Consider the following 24,192-nt stretch of genomic DNA (forward strand, 5'->3'; position numbering starts at 1 on the left):
AATCTTTTAAAAAATAATAAAATTGGCCTCTGTTTTTGCTGTCTCTCTTCTACAAATCAGAATGAAATATCTAGAAGAAAATTCAGAGATACATTAAACCTTAAGTCAGTATTAAACTTCAAAGTAGCTGGGCATGGTGGTGAATGCCCAGTACTGGGGAGGCAGAAGCAGGCAGATCTCTGTGAGTTTGAGACCAGCCTGGTCTATATAGTGAGTTTCAGGCTAGCCAGGGCTGTATAGTGAGACCCTGTCTCAAACAAACAAACAAACAAACAAACAAACAAACACAAAAACCAACTTTAAAGTGGTTTGTCAATATCCAGTTTTCAGACACGAGAGGGCATGGAAACTTGGCAAGGCTTGCTGCTTATCCTGGGAAAAGACCAGAGCTTTCTGCCCTCAAAGTCTAATTAGTTTCTCATTGGTTGTAGAATCAGCTGGGATTAGTAATTTATGAACACCAAACTTTACCCAGCTGAGTTTCTTAACACACTCTTGTTCTATCCAAGCAGACTTAGAATCACTAGGTTTCCTTTGGAAGCTGCAACAACCCTTCCCTAACTTTTACATCCCTAGTCAAACACGGTACAAGCAGGAAGAGGACAGAAAATTTCCCAAGACTCAACACTGGGCAGCTGGAATTCCCAGTGAGTTTCCTGAGACCTAGTCATTGTGCCTGCTGGGCACTTGTTAGCAGGGCAGGGGGCCCAGAAAATGTTCTCTCCAACATGCAGGGATTGGGATGAAGTGGCCAGGACACCTTCCGTATTGCCAGGCATCTTGAGGAGACAGCTCAGGAATAAGAAACCAGTAAGACCAACAATGGCGAAAACCTCATGCAGTTTCCATGGGCCACATCCTCAGGAGCCAGCAGGGCCAAGTGTAACCCTTTGTGACCCGCTCTTGGAGCTCAGGAAGAGGATATAGGGTCAGGAGAGGTCGGAGAAAGGAAGCTGTTGTTTATGAAAGCGCCTTATAATCATTAAACTTTATCAAAAACTAGGCATATGGATTTGGAACTGGAGCTAAACTTTTTACATTTTAATCCCTGCCTTTGATTTATTTATTGATCCATTTCCTAAGGAGTTGTTTCTTTCTAGGTCCTGGGTGACTCTTGATCCTTTAAAATAAGCAGAGGGAAAATTCAAAAGAAGGGGGAAGAAAAGGCTTCACTCTAGGGCCCTCAGCGGACAGTGGGGTAGGTAGAAGTCAAAGCCCACAGGAAGACAAATGGGGGCGTGGCCTGCAACCAGCCGCTCCCAGGAACTCCAGCAATCAAACTTCCAAAGGCTGAGAGCCCGAGGGAATGAAAATGGAAGGAGGTGGGCTGGAGCCGGGTGAGGATGTGGAAGCTGGGACAGGAGGGAAGCAGAGAGCGGGGGCCTGGGGGCGGGCGGGGGCGTCAAGACCTCTAAGGGCTAGGCTGAACTGGAGCGGTTCCGGAGCCCTTAAACCAGAGAGAGCTGGAGGGGTGGAAGTCAATTCCTGGGGATCCGAGTGGCCCTTATCTGTCAGTCAGACTTTCCGGGAGCCGCTGCAACCCCTCGCAAATCCAACTGCCCGGCGATCGGGAGGGAGGGACCAACCGTGGAGAAGGGGCGTCGCCTCTGCCGCCCCCGCCCTCTCCAGTGCCATTGGGTCGACACTGCACTGCCTCGCCACCTTTTTTCGGCCCCACCCCTAGGGCCCCGGTGGCCCGGCCCCTGCTCCCCTGCTCCGCGTCCCGCCGTGAGGTCCTGGGGTTGGACGAGTCCCGGCCGTTGACGTCACCGCCAAGTTTGCTGCCCCCGGCGTCCCACGTGTGGCGGCCGCGGGGGAGAAGGCGGGGAGCGCCCAGCAGCACAGTGGCCTCGGCCGCTGACAGGTCCGCTGCAGTGGGACCCCGCGCGCGGCTCCTAGAGGGAACCCGAGAGTAGTGAGGTGGCTTCTTCCAACACCCCGAGAGGTCCGGAAGACCCGGGGATCTCACTCGGACAGAGGGACTAAGGGGACTTTGCTCCGGGCTGAGAAGATTTGAGCCCCGACCCCAGATCGCGCGCCTAAGCGGCCCAAGAGCGCAGAGGACGCAGGGGCTGGGGACACGCGCTCGCCGGTGTCCAGAGCGCAAGCAGCGCCTCTTCCCTTCCGTGGCGGACCCAGTCCGGGATGCAGGATCGCTGAGCGGAGATCCGCACCGCCCGGCCGCTCCAGACCCGGCTGAGCCGCGCGCCAGCGCCACCGCCGCCAACACCCCTCATCCGGCGATTCTCGGGGACCCAGGGTGCCTCGTCAGCTCAGCTAGTCTCAGCCCCGAGAGGATGGTTTCTTAAGCACAATCCCTCACCCCCTTCCTGCTGGGTCACCCGGAGCTCGAGATCCTGCGCTGGGCTCGGTCCCGGCACTAGATCTGGCTGCCTACGGGTCAGCTGTCGCCCGCGTACAGGCGATGTGGCCTCCGGGAGGCGCGCAGGCCGGCGGGGATGGCAGGGCACCCGGCAGAGTCCCGGCCTAGCATGGCCCGCGCGCTGCCCGACGTCGCCTCCGGCTAGGATGGCCTCTCGGGGCCCGGCCGGCTCCCACCCCATCTCTGCCGAGCCGCTGTCGCGCAGCATCTTCCGGAAGTTCTTGCTGATGCTCTGCTCGCTGCTCACGGCCCTCTACGTCTTCTACTGCCTGGCGGAGCGCTGCCAGCCGCTGTCGGGGCCCGTCGTGGGGCCGTCGGGAGGCGGCGAGGGGGCGGGGGTCCCGGGTCTCCGTGTCCCGCCTGGACCCCGGGAGTTGGCCCTGTGGCCCGCGGCGGCGCAGAGGAAGCGCCTCCTGCAACTGCGGCAGCGACGGAGGGTCTGGCCGCCCCGGCCCAGGGAAGGCAGCTACGAAGAACCCGACACCCCGGGGCTGGTCGTGGGTCCCGGCGGCTCCGGGGCTGGGAGCAGCGTGGCCGAAGCTCCCCCAGGGACCCTGGCCTTACTCTTGGACGAAGGCAGCAAGCAGCTGCCTCAGGCCATCATCATTGGCGTGAAGAAGGGAGGCACGCGGGCGCTGCTGGAGTTCCTGCGGGTGCACCCCGACGTGCGCGCGGTGGGCGCCGAACCCCACTTCTTTGATCGCAGCTACCACAAGGGCCTTGCCTGGTACAGGTGAGCGCGGGGATGGGATGGGGACAGTCAGAGAGCAGGGGGAGGCTGAAGGGACGGCCAAGGGTCAGCTGTGGCAGTCCCCAAGTTGGGGTGTTCATTCTCCACTGTGCCTTCTCCTTTCGGGAGAGGGCATGTTGAGAGGGGGAAGGAGGAGGAAGGAAATTTTTTTCTAGATTTTAGTTCTTGGAATGCCCTTTCCCCCAAATAGATAATCCTTCCTCCTGTTCCTTAAGTTGTACCAGTATTTGGATAAAAGAAAAGAAAAAGTAGGAAGGGAAGAATTCCCTTGTAAGTCAGAAACCTGTTCCTCATTATTAGGCTCTCTCTCTCAAAGCAGCCAGCTTCTATTTCTTTATCTTTTGGGCAATTCCCTGTGGTTAACATAAATCTTTGCTTAGGTGTTTATTTACCTTGACCCTTTGCAGGATAGTTGTCCAAAGTGGTAAGTAATATAGAGATTTAGTAAAAGTGTCAAATGCTAGAGTTCTGTAGTTTGTAGTTTGGATATCCATGTCCCAGTAGGTGCTAGCAACCGGTGGTCACTGGATGTTAAAGAAGCTTCCTCGGTAATAACTTTTGTTTGCGTCAAGGAATGAGTTTGGGAAAGTACTTTTAATATGTACAGGGAAAAGTAACTTTTGTCTCTGGACTGATAAACTTTCTAAAAGTCTTTGAGCAATATTTCTTTACAAATAAGGTAGCTAATTAAAAAGAAGAAGGAAGGCAAAAAGAATGCATCGAGAAAAACGCTGTGGATATGATTTAGGAAGTAAGTTTTATTTAGAGGGTAAGTTTACATTTGCCAATTTCAAATTCAGATCTCCTTTAATAGTAGGATTAGTTAAACTCTAATACATTCTAGTGTGGCCTGGATTTGGTTTGCTGTAAAAAAAATATTGATTTTTTTTCCTTTCCCCAAATTCAAGGAAAAAAAACCATATAGTTAAAATGTTCCATTTTATAAAATTTAGCTTCTTCATAAAATATTCATTCTCATTTTAACTGAAACAATATTATAAAAGTTACACCACCATTTGGATATTCTGCAAAAACTCACTGAAGGAGTCATTCATAAAACAGAGATGGGCATGATTTGACAAGTTTATTTACTTGAAGGGTCAAGAACACCCTCAGATTGTTTTCAGGAGCTTAATTTATAGTTTGGCCTTAAAAATCAAATTCAAGCATTAAACACTTCTGAAACAGTAACTTTCCATTTGTTAGAAAGAAAAACAAACAACCTTCCCCTGATACAGAATATATATCATTTAAAGTCATCACCCACTTAAAACATCCCTTGTGTTTCTGTCATTTATGTTATATCCTCTGGGAAGTTCTTATAAAAATGACCTGTTGAATCTGGAAACAACAAGTCCTTCTTTTTAGCACAAAGGCAGCTCTGTTTTTTTCATCAAGGACACAAGAAAGAGTGATTAAAGACCCTTAAAACTCTTATCTATAGCAGCTTGCATTGAATTCAGCCTCATACAGTGCTGGAAGGGACACATTTCAAGCCATCAGTCTAAATATCTAGAGCAACCCTGTGCTCTGAGGTACTATTAAATATGGTGAAATATTTAGTATTAAACCCCTTTCTTTTCATTTTGCACTATAAACTTTATTTGCACAAGGTAGGCTTGTTTCTTCTTATTCCAGTAATGGATATTTGAGGGCATGGTACATCTACAGACCTGGATCTTATTTTCTGAGGGACTTTCTGAAATCATGTAAAAGCAGGAAGGTTTGAAGGTAACTAGAAACACAACTACTTAAAAAACAAAAAAGGTTGGGAGAGAGTTATAAACTTTGAGGCCGCTCTCTCCTTTGGAAACTGGATGCATGCTATAAAGTAAATCTCTTTGGATTGTTTACTCCGGCAGAGGAATTCTACAAAGCAATTTATGGTGGTTACAAAAATAACTGCACAGTAGACTTCATGGTTTGGTGAATTTAATTTTCCAAGTGTTGGAGCGATGTCTTTGTTTTACTGTTTGTAATGTTTTTATTGAATGCATAAATTTAAGCTAACTCAATTACCTAGAAAACTCTTATTTAAAAAATCCAACCTATGGAGCTGGATTACAGGATTATTTAATGAAATTTCTCCACAGTCCTTTTTTATCTTGACTCTGAACTTGGAGTTTGATGCTTGTGAGGAAGACTGAAGATTTAACTCTCTGTATAAGAAAATCTCACACAAGCTATTGTGAATTTTAACTACTTATATTTAGTTAATATTCCGAATAGGGGTCTGGTTAGACTTTCCTGGGTTGCCCCAAATTTAGTGTAGGATTTCTGCCACATACTTAGGATCAGAGAGAAAGAGAGAAAGAGAGAGAGAGAGAACCCAAATACATATATACATACACACACACATATATATATATCCCTGAAGAAAATTATGGAAGAGAAAACTCTGTATCATATTTTAAGGTGCTTATTGACATAGGAGAATAAAAAAATGGCTAACCTTATTATATTTTTTCCCTTGTTCAGCGACTGTTGTCCTAACAGTTTGCTGTGGCAGTGCCCCCTACCGTCCTCACAAAGGGAGAAATCTGTTGCTGTTAGAAGTTTGAAGAAATCTCTTGATGAATGAGTTTGAGAGTTAGAAACGTCTGTTGTTAAGATTTTTCTATATATTTCCATCACCAGAAAGAAGCTATCTCATAGAATATGTCTCCAGCAACAAATCCCTCTTTTGAATAAACTTACAGTGAAGACAAAGAAAATGAATTAGCTATCCAAAATCTCTAAACAGGACAGTACTCTGACTGATTTGAAGCGTTTTAATATTCTTAACAAATCTCCAAGCAATTTTTATATGATACGAGGCATGTTCATAACAATTCAGGAAACTTCAGTGTAGTTTTCTGGGTATGAAGCTCCACGCTGTCGAGGTTTGAAAAGCATTCCTCATTACTTAATTTAGCAGACACGATATCAGTACAACAAATGTCTGTGGCTTGCATGTCATGGGAAAGCAATCCTCCGCTGTACGGCCTCCATTTGCATTGTATGTGTGGTGAGTTCATAAAGGAAACTGGAAAACTGTTTCACTAGCTTCAAAGTGTCCAGATCTCTACTGGAAGGCCCAACCAGCTTTTTATTTCAAGAGCAGTGAGCTTAGAATTGAATGAGAAGGGCCACCTCTCTGCTTATTTATCATAATTGAACCAACCAAAAGATACGTTGGTTTTTTTCTACAAGTACAAAAGACACCTACTTGTAAGGTAAATAAATTACATATGTATATGTATATATACAGTCATCCCTTGGTATCTGTGTAGGATTGGTCCCATCCCCCCCATAGCTGTCAAACTTCTCAGATGGCCAAAACCCTTATGTAAAATTGTACAATATTTGCACCTAACCTAAAACATGCACCTGTATACTTTAAATAATTTATAGGTTACTTATAATATACAATGTAAATGCTATGTAAAGAGTTGTTATTCTCTTTTGCATAGGGAATAACAGCAGAGGAAAAAGTCTGTACATATTTAGTGCAGATGTGACTTTTTTCTGAATGTTTTTGATCCACAATTGGTTGAGTCTGTGTGTGCAGAACCTGCAGAAAACAAGGACCTACCATGTGTCTATCTATCTATCTATCTATCTATCTATCTATCTATCTATCTATCTATGTATCTATCTATCAATCATCTATCATCTATCTATCTATATCTATCTATCTATCATCTATCCATCTATCAATCTATCTACCTATCATCTATTTATCTCTATCTATCATCATCTATCATCTGTCTATTATCTATCTATCTATCTATCTATCTATCTATATTTATCAACTATCTATCATCCACCTACCTATCAACTATCTATCTATCTATCTATCTATCTATCTATCTATCTATCATCTATCCATCTATCTATCCATCTATCTACCTATCTTCCTAGCTGGCTAGCTAGCTACCTATCTGTCATTTACCCATCCATCTATCTCTATCATCTATCCATCTACTTGTCTGTCTGTCAGTTCTAGTTTCTTATTTTGGCATAAGATAGGAAGCATTCACTAGTCAGTCTTTTGTTCTAACGTCCTACATTTTAGTTCCCTTACTTTAGTGAGTCTGGGCCATTTCAGCACAGACGACTGTTACTTTATAGCATACAGAAGATCAAAGATTATTTAGCTTGGTTTGGAGTTGGTACTCCCCTGATTCATCAAAATTTGAAATTTTATGACCACAAATGATCATGGCCTTGTTTTTCAAGAATACTGATCAGGCGACTTGAGTGGAGGCACTTTTGGTTCGTAGGAGAATTCAGCATTTTGTGGCAGCTGGGAACAGCTGCAGAGTACCTCCGTGAGCCATTTCCCACCCTCCTGCACCACCATCTCCTTCTGCAGGAAAAGTTTGAAATTTGAGCCAATGGAACTGCAGAGCCTGGCCACCCATGCAAGGTCATATGAACTGATGTCCAAAGTCTGTCCTTGAGCAAGCAAAGAATAAAGGGTGAGGTGGACCCTGAGCCTAGAATCCGTGTCTGTGGACGAAGAGGGAGGTATTTCTTCCATAGCTCAAATTCCCAGGAGCTCTGGGTGACTGGATACTTCCCACCTGGAAAGTTTAAGGCACCAAAATTCTATCATTTGGCTTGCTTGTGAATGTCTGAATTCTAGGCCTATCCCTTGTAGATGGTACTGGCAAGGCAAATGATTAGTCCTCGTGTGTGTGTGTGTGTGTGTGTGTGTGTGTGTGTGTGTGTGTGTGGAAGATGTCACACAGTATGTGGGCATGGGATGGAATTTGTTTGAGAAACATTATTAGATGGTTGGACTTCTCAGCCATGCTGGGTGTAGAAACAACAGTGCTTCTTGGAGTTTCCTGGATTAGAACTGAAATACTTCGTGTCTACATTCCCTCATCATGCTGAGGTTTATGGTGCTGATGTCCTTTGTGTGAGAATGCACAGACAATCTGTGTGGAAATCCACCACAGCATTGTGATCTCCTGCCCTCCCCTTAAAAAGAAAACATGCTGGCCCAAATATTTGTCTCATATAAATAAATTGGTTGATTGGTCAGGGAAGAGTGAGTGCCAAGTCTGTATTTTAGAGGGGCCGTGGGAATAAAATAAGCCTGTTCAATTAATGACAACGGGGGCTAACCTTACAGAGACCAGATGTTCACATCATGAAGAGTGTTGGTCACAAAGCAAACAAACTTCCTGACATAAACAACTGTAAGAACGGGTCTATGAACCATATTCAAACAACTGCAGATTGCACTCTCCACCAGTCCAATTGCTGGGTCCAGTCAGGAGCTTGATATGCTTAGCTCTCTAACTTAGTGGGAAGATCTTCTACTACCACGTGATAGTAATGTGGCTGATAAAGAGAACTACCTTAGTCAAGCATGGTGGCCCACCCTGTAATCTCAGCACTACAAAGGCTGAGGCGGGAGGGCCGCAAGTTCGAAACCAGCCTGGCTATTAAGTGAGATGCTATTTCAAAAAAAAAACAAAACAAAACAAAACAAAGCAAAACAGCAAAGCAGATTATAGTTTCTTGGTCTAGTTTCCCATTAATATTAGACTCTAGGCTTAGGGAAAATTAGTTACCATGAAAGTGATGAGTTAAATTTGTAGTTTCTTATTAGGTATGTGTCTTTCCTATGTACAAAGAAGAAATTGCACTAAAGTAACACTTTTGCCTCCTGGTCTTTTTCCTGATAAGATAGCTTTACTCTTTAAAATCTTTGCTAACTTGATATGGTTTAAAAATCTCTGTGGGGTTATTAATATAATTATACTTTAATAATTTTAATAATGAAGTGTGTGGCCAAAATTGAGACACTGCGCAAAGTCTCAGTTTGGCGAATGAAAGATGCGCTACAAATTCTTGTTTCTAATGATACAGTTCTTGGATATCTGCATTTGTCAGGCACCTGAACACCCACAATTATCCCCTGGTCACTTCAGCTCTGTCTTGCAAGCACAGATTTAGGGGGTTTGAGAAGTTTTCAGATGACAGCAAATGTGGGACAGGAAGGGGAGGATGTTTATTAATAATACAGTTAAGTATTTTCCATTAGGAAGGTAAGAGATTCTTTGAAAGGTTATAAACAAAATTCGTGCTCGCTGGAGAGCCACCTACTTTAACTGTGATGTGGAGCGCCACCTAGTGGTAGGACAAGCAGTCAGGAAACCAACTCCCTAGAACGCTCATTAAGATCAGGAGGGAATGCAAACAAAAAAGAAACACGAAATTGTGTAGCATTCACAAGTGATATCTTCCCAACCTAGCTGCTGTGCTTGGCCTCTTTTAGGCACACAGCTCACTTCCTTAGGGCAGGCGGTTTATTCTTTGGAGAGAAATAAAAGAGACTTGACTGGACAATAAACCTGAAAAGCAAGATACAAATGATTAGAGGATTTATATTAGAAATGTGTTTGACTGAAAGGAATGCCATATGCCCCGGATTACTTTTGTTAGTGCGTTTTGCCTCTGTTTCTGAAAGCTGGCTTCAGAGGAAAATACTTCCAGATGATTCTATTTCAACCTCAGTAACACAGGCTTACTCCTTCCTCTGTGTGGTGAAGGAGTTGGAGGAGGGTCTTGATTCTTAACAGAACAGGCAGCACACAGAAGCTGGCTTAACCCTTCACGCACCTGGTGCCCTGTGCACTAGCCTGTCCACCTCATTGGGGACAGCTCATGGAACAGTGAGGAGACCTCAACAGAGATGCAATTCTGACCGGCAGCCCAAGGGGACAGGGTGGGGTCAGCTTAATGCACTGACGGTAAGAAAAGGGGAAACTAGCAGACAGGACCTTAAAGCTAGCAACCAACCACGCAGCTAGGCTCAATGCCTTCTTATCTGTCGCCCTGATATTATTCTGTGAACATGACTGTCATCTGTGAGATATTCTCTGTGTCCATAGCCCATGGAAACATGAGAACCTAAGAAAAACCAAATTGAGAGGCATTCAACCGCACACTGGAGTAGCACTCTTCAAAAGTATCCAGACTATGTAAAACGTAGACTCACAACTTCTCCCCACAGGGTATACAACAGTGAATCATTACTAAGAAGGAAAGAAATTTAGGGGGTTTTCTTGATTGGAGCCAGGAACAGAAAAAAAAAATGCTTGTGGAAAATGGGGGAAGTCTGAAAAATATGCATAGTTAATAGCATTAAACTGTCGTCTCCCTTTATCTGAGATTTCACTTATGTGTGGTCAACCACAGTCTAAAAATATTAATAGAGAATTCTAGCAATAAACAATTTGTAAGTTTTAAAACATCATGCCTTTCTGAGTAGCAGGAGGAAACCTCATACTATTGCATGTAGGATGTGAATCACTCCTGTGTCCAGTGCCTCCACATCGTATACACTACCCACCCATTACCCACTTATTGGCTCTCTCACTTCTCAGCTCCAGCCTCCCAGTATCCCATCCCTTGTGTGCAGCTAATGCTTATTTTGTTTAAGTACAGGAGTAGGGATGTTGGCAATTCGGACATGCCAAAGATAGCGTGTTTCCTTTTAGTGAAAAAGCCAAATCTCAATAAGGAAAGAAATGTCAAATGCTGAGTTGCTGAGGTCTATGGAAAAAACAAGTCTTCAGTGTGTGGAATTGTGAAGGAAAGAGGAATTTTTGTCAGTTTTGCTGCAGCTGCTGTTGCCATAGTACATAAGTGCTCACTGAAGTTGGAAAAGCCAGTAAGTTGCTCTGTGTGTGTGTGTGTGTGTGTGTGTGTGTTTGCAAATATTAGTTGTGGTTTTTTAGTGCTATACAATGTCAGGCACTCACTGGGATTCTTGGATTATTGGAAGAACTCAAAGGTGAATGAAGAGGGGTACTTTTTGTTGTTGTACGTTTTGATTTTTTTTTTTTTGAGATAAAATCTTGATATGTAACCCAGGCTGGCCTTGAATTCTCCATTCTCATGTCTCAGCCTTCCAAGTGCTGGGATCACAGGCACATGCCACTACACAGTCTAGTTTGCCAAAATAAATTTCTTGGTTTTGATCAATGTAGTGTCTTAGGTCTGTACATGTAAGATGCTAATCTTAGGGAAGGCTGGTGAAGCATGTATACTGGGAGTTTCTTTGTGCCATACTGTGTGATTTAAATGCCCTAAATCCCCAAATGAAAACAATAAAGAAGGCAGGAGGAGCTTAAACAGGGCAGAGAAGAGGGCTCTTGCAGAAACACTGACCATTCCGGTACTCCTCGCTCCTTTCCTTTGGAGGCCCCGCACCGCCTGGGCTGGCTGGCTTCCACTCCTTGGAGCACCTGTTGCCTCCAGACGTGCCCAGCCTGCTCTTGGCTTGTTTCAGAATAGTGTTGCCTCCTGGCTTGCTCTCCTAACTTAGTCCCTGAAAGAAGTACAGACTGTTGCTCTCCCTTCTTTGTCTTTTTGATGGCTGGTGAATATAAAGTGAAGAAGGTTGGGAAGCCCTCAGCCCTGATCAAGTCCCTCTTGGGCCAGAGGGGCTTGAAGCCTTCATGCAATGACAGGGCTTTGAGGACCAGAAAGGGCTAAAGTAGGGGCTGGAGGAATGTGAGACTTGGGCATATGGCTTTTCTTTTCTTTTCTTTTCTTTTCTTTTCTTTTTTTTTTCTTTCTTTAAACCACAAACAGGAGAACAGGTCTCAGAAATGGGGAAGCTGGTTATGGGGTAAAGGGATGGGGCTATAGTGACAAGATGGTGTAGACTTTCCAGGCCAGCCTACATGTACTACTCACTAATTGGGCCCAATGACTCCCTTTCTGGTATAGTCATTGCCAGAGCAAAGCACACCTGAAGCCATTGCTGCACTCCTGACAGGGAGAAGAGAGAGCATCCCATTGCCCAGTGCTGGAGGGTCAAGATGGAGCATGCTCTATCTCTGAGTGGCTTATCCAGCTGGAGCCACTATGGCCCCTCTGCCAGCGTTCTCTGACTAGGTGGTGTGCTTCTGTTTTTAACTAGACAACTGTGCATCTGGGCTTCTTGTTTTTCCTTGGTTAGTTGATTAGCTTGTCTTTTCTGAGTCTGTTGTAGACACCCCTTGTGCAAGGGATAGGTGTGAATGCTTGTGTAAATAAAGATAACTTTGTGGTTTAATACAATTCTCCACTTGGCATTCTTTTCCATTTTAGTGGAAAAGAGTGTGCCTTTGAATGATTTTTACAACAGCAAAATATTTGAACCCTGTAATATGTAATTGGTAAAATCCATCCCTTTAGGTGTAAAATGGCAACAACTAAATGTGTTGAGCCCCCACTGTGTATTGGATGAAGAAGAGTGATGTGGTATTGTACTCTGAATGATCTTAATAGGACTCATATTTTTAAGTTGGTCCTATTATTTCCTATATTGTATACAAAAGAAAAACAGGTTCCAAAGGAGAAGTAACTTACCCAAAATGGTGTAACTGGGGCAGATCCCAAGACCACCCAGACTCATCCCTTCAGTGGTTCACTTTTAGGGTGTTCTGGGATGTTCTCAGATAGAAATGCCCATATGTAGTTCCTACCCAATTAGCCAGCCATCAGTATCCCAAAGATGTTGGGTACTGAAAGATGCCAGTTACTGACAGATGCTGGATACTGACGGATTCTGGGTATGCAAAGATGCTGGTTACTGAAAAAATGATGGCTACCGAAAGCTACCCATACAATCGAGAGATTTGGAGCTTATTAGGTTCTGATCATGGACCTTCAGTTATAAAACTGGGCAACACATCAAAAGCCATTTGAAAAAGCAAATTTAAATAAACATCTTTATTGGCCTATTGAATAACTAAAGCCACCTCTGTTCACCACCCCCCCCTTATTATAGCAGTGAACAAATCCTATTGGGCATATTAGTAATACTGAGCTAGCCAACTGATTTTCTTCCATATTCATTAGAAAATAAAAATAACCACTAAAAAAAAAAAACAAAAAAAAACCCTCTTAAGTGAACCAAGCAGGGAGTTTCTGCTACAGCAGAAAGCCAAAACATGGCCAGGAGCATAATGGGAGGATGATGCTTGATTGGCCTTCTCTCTGAATGCTGCCGAGCCAAAGCACCTGTCTCGTCCACATTTTCAACTCTTGATTGGCACTTTTCTTTCTTTTTAGATTTGTTGGTAACCCTAAACAGAGCACAACCCATTGTTAGTCAAGCACTAGTTCATCAATATTACTGTTATTAGAAATGTTTGTTAAGTAGTTTCCTGCATCCTGGGCCTTGTGAATATGGAGCCTGCCCACAGTGCCCAGGCCATAGGACATGTGCCCTGGCTGTTGATAATTGCATGCCCTAAATTATATATAGAGAGAGTTTTGGAGGACATGCAGCAATGACAGAAACACTCTTGGGGTGAAAGCGGTTAAAGAATTACCTTTTCTTCTTCCTGATCAGTGGATTAAAGCATTGACTAGAGTTGAATCGGGGCTCTCTTCATATTTCTGCCTTTCATATGTTTTCTTCAATATTTTGATGTATGTAGGTTTGGGGACCCTACTAGCCTGGCTGGCCTTTGGAGCCTTGTAACTAATTTGTGTTTTATGGTGTTGCCTGCTTGTAAAAGATTAGTGGGAGAAATCTGAGTACAGACAGGAAGGACTTTGCTTTTTCTCTCTTGAGTGTTCAGAATAGGAAGTAATCAATCAAATTATGGGAATAAAATTCCCTTTGCCTTTTTCAGTGTTCTTACTTGGATTAGATCTTTCTTTTCACTAGGAAGTATCAAAGTTGCCAGGGTAGGTTGAATGACTAAGGCAAAAATGATGTGTTTGTTTCGGTCATAAATCTTCACTGATTCTCATTAAGTTCAGGTATTTAACAAAGAGACCTGGATTAAAGTGCAACTAGTTGTATTCTCAGAGCCACCCCCTCCCTGCATTACCTTCCTTAAATGAAGCCATGCCTGCACTAACTTCATGTTTTGAAAAGTTTTGTGGGGAGGGAGGGAAATGATGCCAAAAAGCAGTGATTTTATGTAACAAACAAAGCTTTTAAGTAAACAAAAACTTGTGTCTGTTTTTTTTTCCTTTCTTTTAAAAAAATTTCCTGACGGACTCTAATTATTCTTGTAGTTTCTTTCATCAAATGTGGGTTTGCTTTTTCTTTTCATTTTTTTCTTTAAGAAATGAAGTTCATTTGTTTTTCTTTCTAATGGGGCCTTGCTCTTTTTTCTTGGTGTAGGGGGCCTTGGGATTGCAACAGTATCTGTTAAAAAAGGCTTTTTCTGAAGCCAGAGGGTCCGTTAGAATGTCTTGTGAGGGTTTAATGATGGAAAGAAAACAAATTGGATCTGTTTTATATTTGTGTAGGGGGAGGTCACCGAGACCTAAAGCTTGAGATGAAAATTCTTGGGATTTTCAGGTGTGTTTGCCCCATGGCAATGGGTGGTGGTTAGAGAGCAAGTGCTGGAGAAATTTTTTCTCAGCTCCTGCTGTACCATGGAGAAAAATGGACTCATTATTTCAGTGCCTTCTGATATGGTAGAAAAACATGAGAATACTCACGTGTAGCATGCTGGGAAATAACATACATGTTGGAAACCCAAGGCAGAAAGCTTCACATTCTCCATCAGCCTCTGGGTTTCCATGAAGCTGATGCTGGCTCCCAGCCTCTGGAATATGCTAAGACCCGAGTGAGACATTGGAAAGCTGGAGGATGAAGAGCCCTGAGTTTCCTAACTTGTGAATCCAGGGACATGAGTTATAATAAACCCAACCGCTTCTTTCAAAACATGGAGTTAATAGATAGATATAATGGCATCTATAACAGATTAAGTTAGAACAGTGGATGCCATAAAAACAAGACTGGTATTCATTTAGAGAAACTTAGTTTTTGTTATCTACATACATAACAAAGTACATACTGAAAGCTTTGGGTAGTATAAACAAAAGTTCTATTTGAAGAGAGGTAATCATGAGTAACCAGCTCTACCACTAATGCAATAGCAAGCCACGGACAGTATGGAAGTGAGATGGCTGTGTTCCACTAAAGTTTATTCCCCCAAACTACAAAGCTCCACCTGTATCTTTGAGCATCTCATGGGCTGTCCCTTTCCTTTACCTCCTGTTACTCTCAGCGAGCACTGGCCAGGACCATCAGGGCGAGATGGGATGGATACACAGTGCAGGCGATTGAGCCCCGTTCCCGATCCCATTAAAAAAAAAAAATTACAGTGTCCCTGCCTCTGTGGGAGCTCATTTAACATCTTCTACCTTGGATCAGTATAGCAACAGTCCCCGGAAACTTCTCGAAATATTTAGGGTAATTCTGCTCCACATGATGCCATTTTGTAGAAATGCAATTATTGGCTCAGCTGCAAACATTCTGTTTTGGGAGGGTCACCCAAATACCAAAGTAGCTGTTGCTCGTTTTTTTGTTTGTTTGTTTTTGTTTGTTTGTTTGTTTGTTTTTTAACTTAATCATCCATTTTGATGTTTCCTCAACTTGGAACTTGTGTGTGTTTGATTTATAACTCCCCACTGATCTCTCTTCCTTTTTTTTTTTTTTTTTGGATGTTTGGGCATGGGGGTGGGGGGGCACAATGAGGGCTTGCTCATTACCACCAGACTTGTGTTCCCACAGTGTGGTTGAGTTCACCATTCTGTTTGTGTGAGTGAAGAGGCCAAAGCTGAGGGCTGGAGAGACGGCTCCGTGGTTAAGAGCACTGCTTACTCATGCAAAGGACCCAGCTTTGGTTCCCAGCTCCCACATGGTGGCTAACAACCATCTGTAACTCTAGTTTTAAGGAATCCAATTTCCAATGCCCTCTTCTGGCCTCTGTGGGCTTTGCACACTCATGGTACACTTACATGCAGGCAAAACACTCATATACATTAAATACATACATACATAAAATTAGTAAAAAGAAGAGCTAAAAGTTGGAAATGAAGCCTGAACAAAGATTTTTTTGAGAAATCTTAAGTGGCATATTTAAGAATTTTGAAGTTTATTCTAGGTGAGCAGTATCCAACAGGAATGTAGACTTACAATTCAATGAAACTATAAACCTTAGGGAGATGGAAATGCTAAGTATCCTGTTTGGTCAGTACATGTTGTGTAATGTATTAGATTATCACCCTGTATTTCATAAACAGACACACGTACTGCATCATTAAAAAAACTTTTAAAAAGAAATGTAATAGACATTCTCTCTGCATGCTTAGACATTCTGTCTAGTACCCACATCTAAGTGGCATGGGTAAGGAAGAGAAAAGAATTAAAGACATTTATTAATCAATATGTGCACAATATTGTTCAACATGTAATCAAAATAAAACAGATTAATGAGGTAGCTTGTATACATTTTACACTGGCACATCTCAGTTCCTGCTGGCTGCCCTTTAAGAGGTCTGTAGCTCGGTGAGGCCAGCACCTCCATGATGGCTCTGTGCAGCTTTCCAGGCTAGGGTTGGGCAAAAGGGAACTGAAGGTTTTAAGAAGATCTGACTTTGCAGATAGCCTCTGGGTTTACTTTGGAAGGCTAACTCTCATATGTGTCACAGGGATGCACAGCCACTTAGATGGCTCTTGAATCTGGAGGATGGTGCAGTTCTGACGACGGACTGCAGCATTCCAGCAGGCAAGATGAGTGGGGGAGGATTTGCTAGAGGCTTTCTTCGTAGGACTTATAGCACTGTATGGAATGCTAGTGACGGGGGAAAGGAGAGAAAGTGGAGAATATCTGAGCAGGCTATTTATTGACAACTACAACTGTGATAGTGAACGCAGAGAGAGGACTAACAAGTATCAAAAACAGCAGGTTTTATTTAGACATGGGAAATAGAAGGCCTTCGGTTGTGTCAGAGCTCATGAGCATATCTGACTTGGGATGGATGCATCCAAGGGCAAGACCTTACTAGATTGTGCCAGTCATCAGCCCACTGAAGACGTGAAACAGAGCTCAACAGAGGATGTAAAGAGTTCACAGTTTAAACTCAGGAAGACAGTCTTCACCTCATATCATGCATGCACATACACTTGGAACTGTACAGATGTCTATGATTTAACTTTGAAGGACATTTTAAAAAGATGAATTGATGGATAGATTTCTTAAAATTTGGATAGAATGATAACTAGATATAGGCCAATAAAATATTAAAGCATATATTTAGAATTGAATGGGTACGTAGATGAGTGTTTATTGTACAGTTCTTTCAAAATGTTTGCTATCTTTAAAATCTGTAAAATGTTGATGTAGGGAAAGGTATGGTTTCAAGTTCAGTGCGGTGGGAAGGTTAACTAGAAAGTTGAGAATATTATCTTTTGCAGTTGGGAAGTCAATGATGATCTTGAAACCAGGTGGGCTCTGTGGTGCACAGAAGCAAGACATCAGCAAGTTGATCGGTAAATGGAAATTCATCAGGAGAGATAAACTGGAGGTGCTTCACCACTCACTCATCTAACTTGCCATATGTCCCCTTTGCCTCCAGGACTTGAGGTGGCCCAGGAGACCATCATTCTTGCCTTGTGACCACTCTGGCTAGTCATCCACAAAACAAGCCAAACAAAGAGGGTTTAGATTGTGTGAAGTGATTTTACCCTGGTTTATGCACTGACGTGGTTACTTATAATACATGGTTGGTTTAATCGTCAGGTTTTTTTTTAACTCAGAGAATTTCAGCTATGCTTTCTTTTTTTTAAAGAAATTTTTTTTTAAATTTTATTTATTTTTTAAAATTTTATGTGTATGTGTGTATTGCCTGCATGTGGGTAAGTGCCCCCATGTCATGCAATAGCTGGGGAGGTCAGAAGAGGCTGTCGGATCCCCTGGGACTGGAGATATGGACAGTTGTTAGCTGCCATGTGGGTGCTGGGATTCGAACCTGGGTCTTCTGCAAGAATAACAAGTGTTCTTAACCTCTGAGCCATCTCTCCAGCCCCTGTGTTTGCTTTTTAAAATCTGTGTATTGTGCTCTTCCCATGGAAGCTAACAGTTGCCAGAGTTAATTATGGGACACATATAGGATATGCTTGTTCAGTTTTCTTGAGCATTTTGATCGAGGTAGTGGTTCTTTTTCTTTTTAAAAAGATTTTTTTTATTATTACTTTTGTGTGTTTGTTTTGTTTTTTGTTTTTTGAGACTGGGTCTCCTTCAGCTGGCCTGAAACTTGCTATGTAGACCAGGTTGGCCTCAGTGCCACAGAGATCCTCCTGCCTCTAAAGATGTGTACCACCATGCCCAGCCTATTTTATTTTATTATTTCTCACCACCACCCCCAGCCCCTGCCACCACTGTGATGAATGCAATGCCTACAGAGGCCAGAAGAGGGCATCAGATCTCCTGGAGCTGGAATTATAGGAGGTTCTGAGCTGTTCAATATGGGTGCTGGCAACGGAACTTCGATCCTCTGGAGCACAGCAAGCACTCCCCTTTAGCCACTGAGCCAACTCTCCAGTCCTGTAGTGGCTCTTTTTCAAAATGGAGATGCAGCAGCCTGTTCTAAATACCACTGCAAGTGTGAAAGGAAAAACAGGCTTGCTTTAAGAATCTTCCCTTTTTTCAACACTTGACTGAACAGTTCTAAGAGCCAATGATGGAATCTAACTGCCTTGTTTTTTCCTCAGCATTGAATGTTTCTTAAGTTTCATCCATTGCCCGTGTTCTAGCAGTGACATAGTCTCAGCTCTTCACTGTCATCATCAAATCCCTGTTAAGAGTCACACACTCTGATATGATTCTGATATTTTCTTTTCCCCTTCTCTGGACGTTTTAGTGATGATGAGAGAACACTAAAAAAAAAACAAAAAAAAAAAAAAAAAAAAACCCTGAGCGAGAGAAAAACCAAACCAATTTGTTCCTTTATCATCTTACTCACAAATGTGTTGCTTGTGGTCAAAAACCACACTGTTATAATGGTTGATTTCTCATTTACTTGGTAGGGATTTTTTTTTCCTCTAAGTCATAGAAGCTCACAGAGAAGGACTGTGGAGGATATTTCAAGATGAGCCAGGTTTAGAACAAGCAGAGGTGTGTGGCTAGGTTAGTGGTTACTCCTGTGACTTCTCTTTAAGTTTAGTGTCAGAACATTGCAAATAATTAACTTTACCACAGCTGTCCTTATGATATAGTCACATATGTATTGGGGAGCAGTGCCGTGACATTTTAAGGGTGCTTTTTAGAGGGGGTGGGGAAGACAAGGCGAGGGGCGAGTGTAGAGGTTCCGGAGAACAAAAGAAGCAGAAACCTTGTGGCTCAAACTGAACCAAGTTCCTGACGTTTTCCTTTGCTAATCTACTGATAGAAGTAAAGCCGGCCTCGGTGTGACCCTCCACACACATGTGAGAGCATTTTAAGTGTTTCGCTGGGTGAAACAGAAACTCCACATAATTGCAGCAGAGGAAAAGGTAGAAAGTAGAGGGGAAGTGGGCAGCACCGATGAGGCACTTTCAAGGCCAGCATTGTATTTGCTTTTTCAGGACAAAGTGGCCCATAGGAAGTGGGGGAGTATAATTTAAAAGCACTTTCAGGGCCTGTAAATGGTTCAGTGGTTAAAGGCTTGCTGTGCAAGCAGCAAGTGTGAGGACTGGAGTTTGGATCCCCAGAACCACGCTAAGGGAACCCAGTGGTCTTCTTTGGAGGCAGAAATGGAGGACCCCAGCGCAGTCTGGCTAGATCAGCTGTACTGGTGAACTCAACTGAGTGACCCTGCCTCAATGAATAAGGTGGGGTGCTGTCAAGGAAGACTCCTGATGTCACCTCAGGCCAATATGTGCACATGTCAACAGGCACATGCACATGTATGCATATACACACACGTGTGTGACCACACACAGGGGATCACGTCTGCACAAACTCCATACACATTCACGAAAAGAAAAGCAGTCCCAGGTTCTCCTGATGATCATCTTGGATATTTCCTGGAGACGTGTGGGTGCTGAAGTTCTCTGATGAGGAACGTGTGCACCTGCTCTCCAGGTCTCCCTAGCCTTGCCTCATGCCTCTCCTCGCCTGAGGGTTCAGTGGATTTCCTCATAGCCGCCAATGATCATCTTTTCAGTTTCCACATCATTTTGTTCAGTTGGCTTTCCTTCACAAAGAATCGTTTTTCCTGTTTCTGTTATAATGTTTGCTTTCCCATTTAATTGATAGTGATTATTTTCTGCAACTCATGACCTGCATAGTTGCTTCACACATTACATAAGGACAATGTCAAGTATGTACCTACCGAAGGCTGCTCTCCATCACGGTGTTACAAAGGTGCAGCAGCATCTCACATGTACTTTCTTGATTATTGATTTGTCAGGGAGAGACAGCATACAAACCATCAATTAAATACAGTTATAAATGACAGGGCAGTGTTATGCAATTCTAAAAAGGCAATCACTGTGGAACACATAAAAATCCATTGGATAAGAAACGCTTTGTTCTATGTATAATGGTTTAGCTGTTCATCAAACTGCATCAGTGGTTAGAGTGTATTTTGGCTCTAGTCTTGCGAGCATGTTTCCTCTTCATTTTATAAAATAGCAAAGAGAGTTGGTGGGATGGTTCAGCATGTAAGGGCACTTGCCACTAAGCCTGATGACTTTGAGTTGGATCCTCAGGACCCACATAATGGAAGGAGATAAATGACTTCTCCATGTTGTCAGTTGACTTCCATGCCCACCATGGCATGTACACACACACACACACACACACACACACACACACGAACAAATAATGACATTTAAATCTTTTTAAAAGAAGAAATAATAGTTCTTTGAAGTGGTTTTGCAAGCTTGCTGGTTTAGACTTCTCATATACATTTATTACCATACTGTGGGAGCCAAATTTCAAAGATTTGGGCAAACCATTGTGCTTCAAAGTAGAAAGTTCAATAAATAAATAAATTAGCAATGAGATATTTAAGCAACTTCTGTTTACTCACTGAAACATTTGACTTTAATGGAGACCTACAATCAGAAATCTGTAGAACAGACAAGCTCAATTTTGAAAGCTCAGGTAAAATCATTTTCTTTGAAAACAGAAAGTTCTTTTTCTTACTCTCCAAGGTCTCTAGAAATGTGAACTGTTGAACTCAGATTTGAGTGATGATGTACTATGCTTTGCCAAAGGAGTTGTTTCCCCTTCTATAACATCCATCAGGAAGAAAAGGAAGTGTTTAGTTGGACAAACTGTTTCCCAGGGAAGCCCTTTCATATTTGTTTGTTTAAGTCAAGGTAGATTTAAAATGAGAGGAAAACTTCACGCTATTCTCAGGTAACACTCTGATAAAAATGGATGAGTCTGTGGGTTATGTTTTATTGACACAGAAATGCCAAGATAGTAGCTCAAGAAAATAGGTGTCGTCCATAACCCAAAGCAAGTAATTCAAACTATTTAATAGCATTAGTACATTCATTTAAAAATGGTAGAAAAGACCTCATGTTTTATGTCCCTGCAGATTTCTGAGATATAACTATAGCAAACTACAAAGTATATTTAAAAACATTTTTGTAAGTTAGAAATACATCCACTCATAATGTGTGACTAAATTCACTCTTACTATACTCAATTATTATTGGAAAATTCTGGAGTTGGTACTGTTTCAGCCCTCTGAGAACTGAGCTTATTTATTCTTATCTAAAAATAAAATGCTTTATTAATAAGAAAAAAGTACACTATCATTAAGTCTCATTATTTAGCATTAGAAATCACCTCAAGGTCATTTAATCTAATCCTTATCTGATAGACCAGTTTATTAAAACATTTCTGGAGCTATTTCAGTCATCAGATGATATTTTTAAGATACATTCCCACACACTGACATAACATAAGTTGTTTGGAGAATAAAAGTCTTCATTTATTCCCTTTAATCTTGTTTTACCTTCTCCAATGTAGTATAGTGTGGACAACTTCAAGAGTGTTATTTAATAGCTCAACTTTATTTCTTAGGAGCACAATGTCAGTTTTATAATGTTTTGAATTTCTGAACTTTTCCAGTAAGATCAATGTATTAGGAAACCATTGGCACATAAATAGTAGTTTGTTATTTCATATGAAAAAATTTTCCACAAAAACCACTAGAAGAATGTAGAAAATTGTACCCCCTTGAATCCAACCAGACAGGAAACACTCCTACACGCCTCCACCATCTGTTGCCGGCCTCAGTGCCTGTGTTTTGAGGCACAGCCACCCAAGTCTGTTGTGTGGCTAGCCGAGGTCGATTTTAGAAGACTCCCATGTCATCACCTGCCAGTAATGCACAAGCTGCGACCCTTCCAACGTCTGCTGCCTCCCCAAACCTCAGTGCTTTCCAAATTTGAAGTGTTGTCTCGTTTGGGGTATGTTGAGATTTACTGACCATTTACCATTTGTAAAACTTTGTCACCGCTGGTACTGGCTTCGCTTCTTTATTACTGCAGTTTTATGGAGCACACTGATTTTAGGGACATATGTATTGGCATTCTCACACAACCGCACAACTGCCTGTGTTTGTTCTCTACTTACAGAAAACTTGGCAAAAATAACAAAAGACAGTGCTTTCGGCCAGCTTCGTGTATCTCTTTGCAAGCATTATCTGTTTTCACGTTTTTTTGAGTGTGCCATTTTTAACTTAATAATGACCATACCATTTCTTATGATGACTTTATCATTTAAAAGCATACTATAAATATGTTCTAACCATATTGCTAAGTATTTTATCAAACTTGCAATGACATTTAATTCCTCTTTAAGAATATATCATGATTTACTTATTTTGCCTTTGAGGTACTTTCTAATTTGAAGTTCTCATAAATGATACGCTTGATGGAAATCTTCATTTGTAATGCTATTTCTGCTACCGAGGACAAGTTAGTAGGAACATATTTCCAGAAACAGAATCGTGAGATCAAAGGCTAAGCACATTTGAAACACATTACTAAATTGATTTCCAAGTGACTATGTGAATATATTCTCAGCAGACAGGTATCCAGAGAGCTTGCATACCTTTATGATGCGGAACACCTGAGATGGGAAATTTCACGTGAATAGAAAAGTGTCCAATCGCATCGATGTTTGATTTCCTTTTTTAAAGATACAGCTCTAGACATCTGTGTATTTGAAAATGTATATCCATATGGTGGGGTCAAAAGTGTTCAGCTCATCTAATAATGTAGTGTGTTCTAGGTACTTGGACGTTGAAATGGTTCGGGTTTCTTGGATATGATTACTACTAGAAACTCAATGTCTATTTTTGGTTCATTCATGAAATAATTCAAATAACTGTCACACTTGTTGAGAATTGTTTCTGTTGCCGTGGTCTCTGTCACTGCTCTTACTCAGGTAAGAAGGCACATCTAGCATCACAATGAGAATGTGACTGTCCTTTTTTTGTTTACTTATCAGCTATGACCAAGTCCTTTCTTGCACAGAGCACTCTGATACAGACAGGAGGAGAGTCCAAGGGCCAAGGCTCCAGACTGGGTTGAAGAAAACAAATCCAGCTGTGGAAAGCCTTCCCTGTAAATAGACTTTAAAGATTTATTAAAATGAAATTAAAGATTGCATAGTTTTTGCTGCCTGGCTACCAGAAGTCACCTGAGACATCTTATTGTTCAAGGTTTAATGTGTTTCACTTTGACAAACAAAGCTGTGGTGGACTCCCAGTAACCACATCAGCAGTGCTCACCCATGGTTATAGTCTCAGGATAATATCGCAGAAGAAAAATAATGGAGTGAAATTGTCCATGCATTATGTATTTTTTAAGGCTTTTGACAGATATCACAAAATCGTCCTTTGGAAGAGTTGTACCAAATTCTCACTGGTATTGGGAAAGAATGCATAATGATAAGGTTCTAGATGAACAGCTTTCTGAGAAAACTTCCTCTAGCCACACATGGAGATGCCTAGAGAAAGATTTCTCAGAACGTCTGGGTGTGTACAGATAATTCCAGACTTACAATGGTCTGACTTTATGATAGTGAAGACATAATACCACTCAGGAGAAACCAAACCTGGAACTGTGATTTAGATTTGTTTCCAGGATGGTAGCACACAGGACAATCCTGTCTAGCAATGCTGGCACTGGTAGCAAGCTGCAGCTTCCCAGTCAGCCTACTACCATGTGGGGGCAACAACTGGAACTCTATTGCAGGTCAACGATATTTTGTTTTGTGTTTTCATGTCTTGTCCTGTTGAC

The 24,192-nt window shown here is 42.3% G+C and overlaps 1 protein-coding gene across 1 annotated transcript in view; it reads left to right on the forward strand.

Annotated features, from left to right (window-relative positions):
• The first annotated feature begins 2,529 nt into the window (after positions 1-2,529).
• Hs3st3a1 (heparan sulfate-glucosamine 3-sulfotransferase 3A1) overlaps positions 2,530-24,192 on the forward strand; it is a 105,169-nt gene continuing 83,506 nt past the window's right edge. The window contains exon 1 of the mRNA XM_008855688.2: positions 2,530-3,116. Within this exon, the coding sequence (XP_008853910.1) occupies positions 2,530-3,116 (587 nt within the window). The remainder of the gene's footprint in view (positions 3,117-24,192) is intronic.

This window comes from Nannospalax galili, unplaced genomic scaffold (genome assembly GCF_000622305.1).
Source record: "Nannospalax galili isolate Female #2095 unplaced genomic scaffold, S.galili_v1.0 scaffold146, whole genome shotgun sequence".
Classification (NCBI taxonomy): domain Eukaryota; kingdom Metazoa; phylum Chordata; class Mammalia; order Rodentia; family Spalacidae; genus Nannospalax; species Nannospalax galili.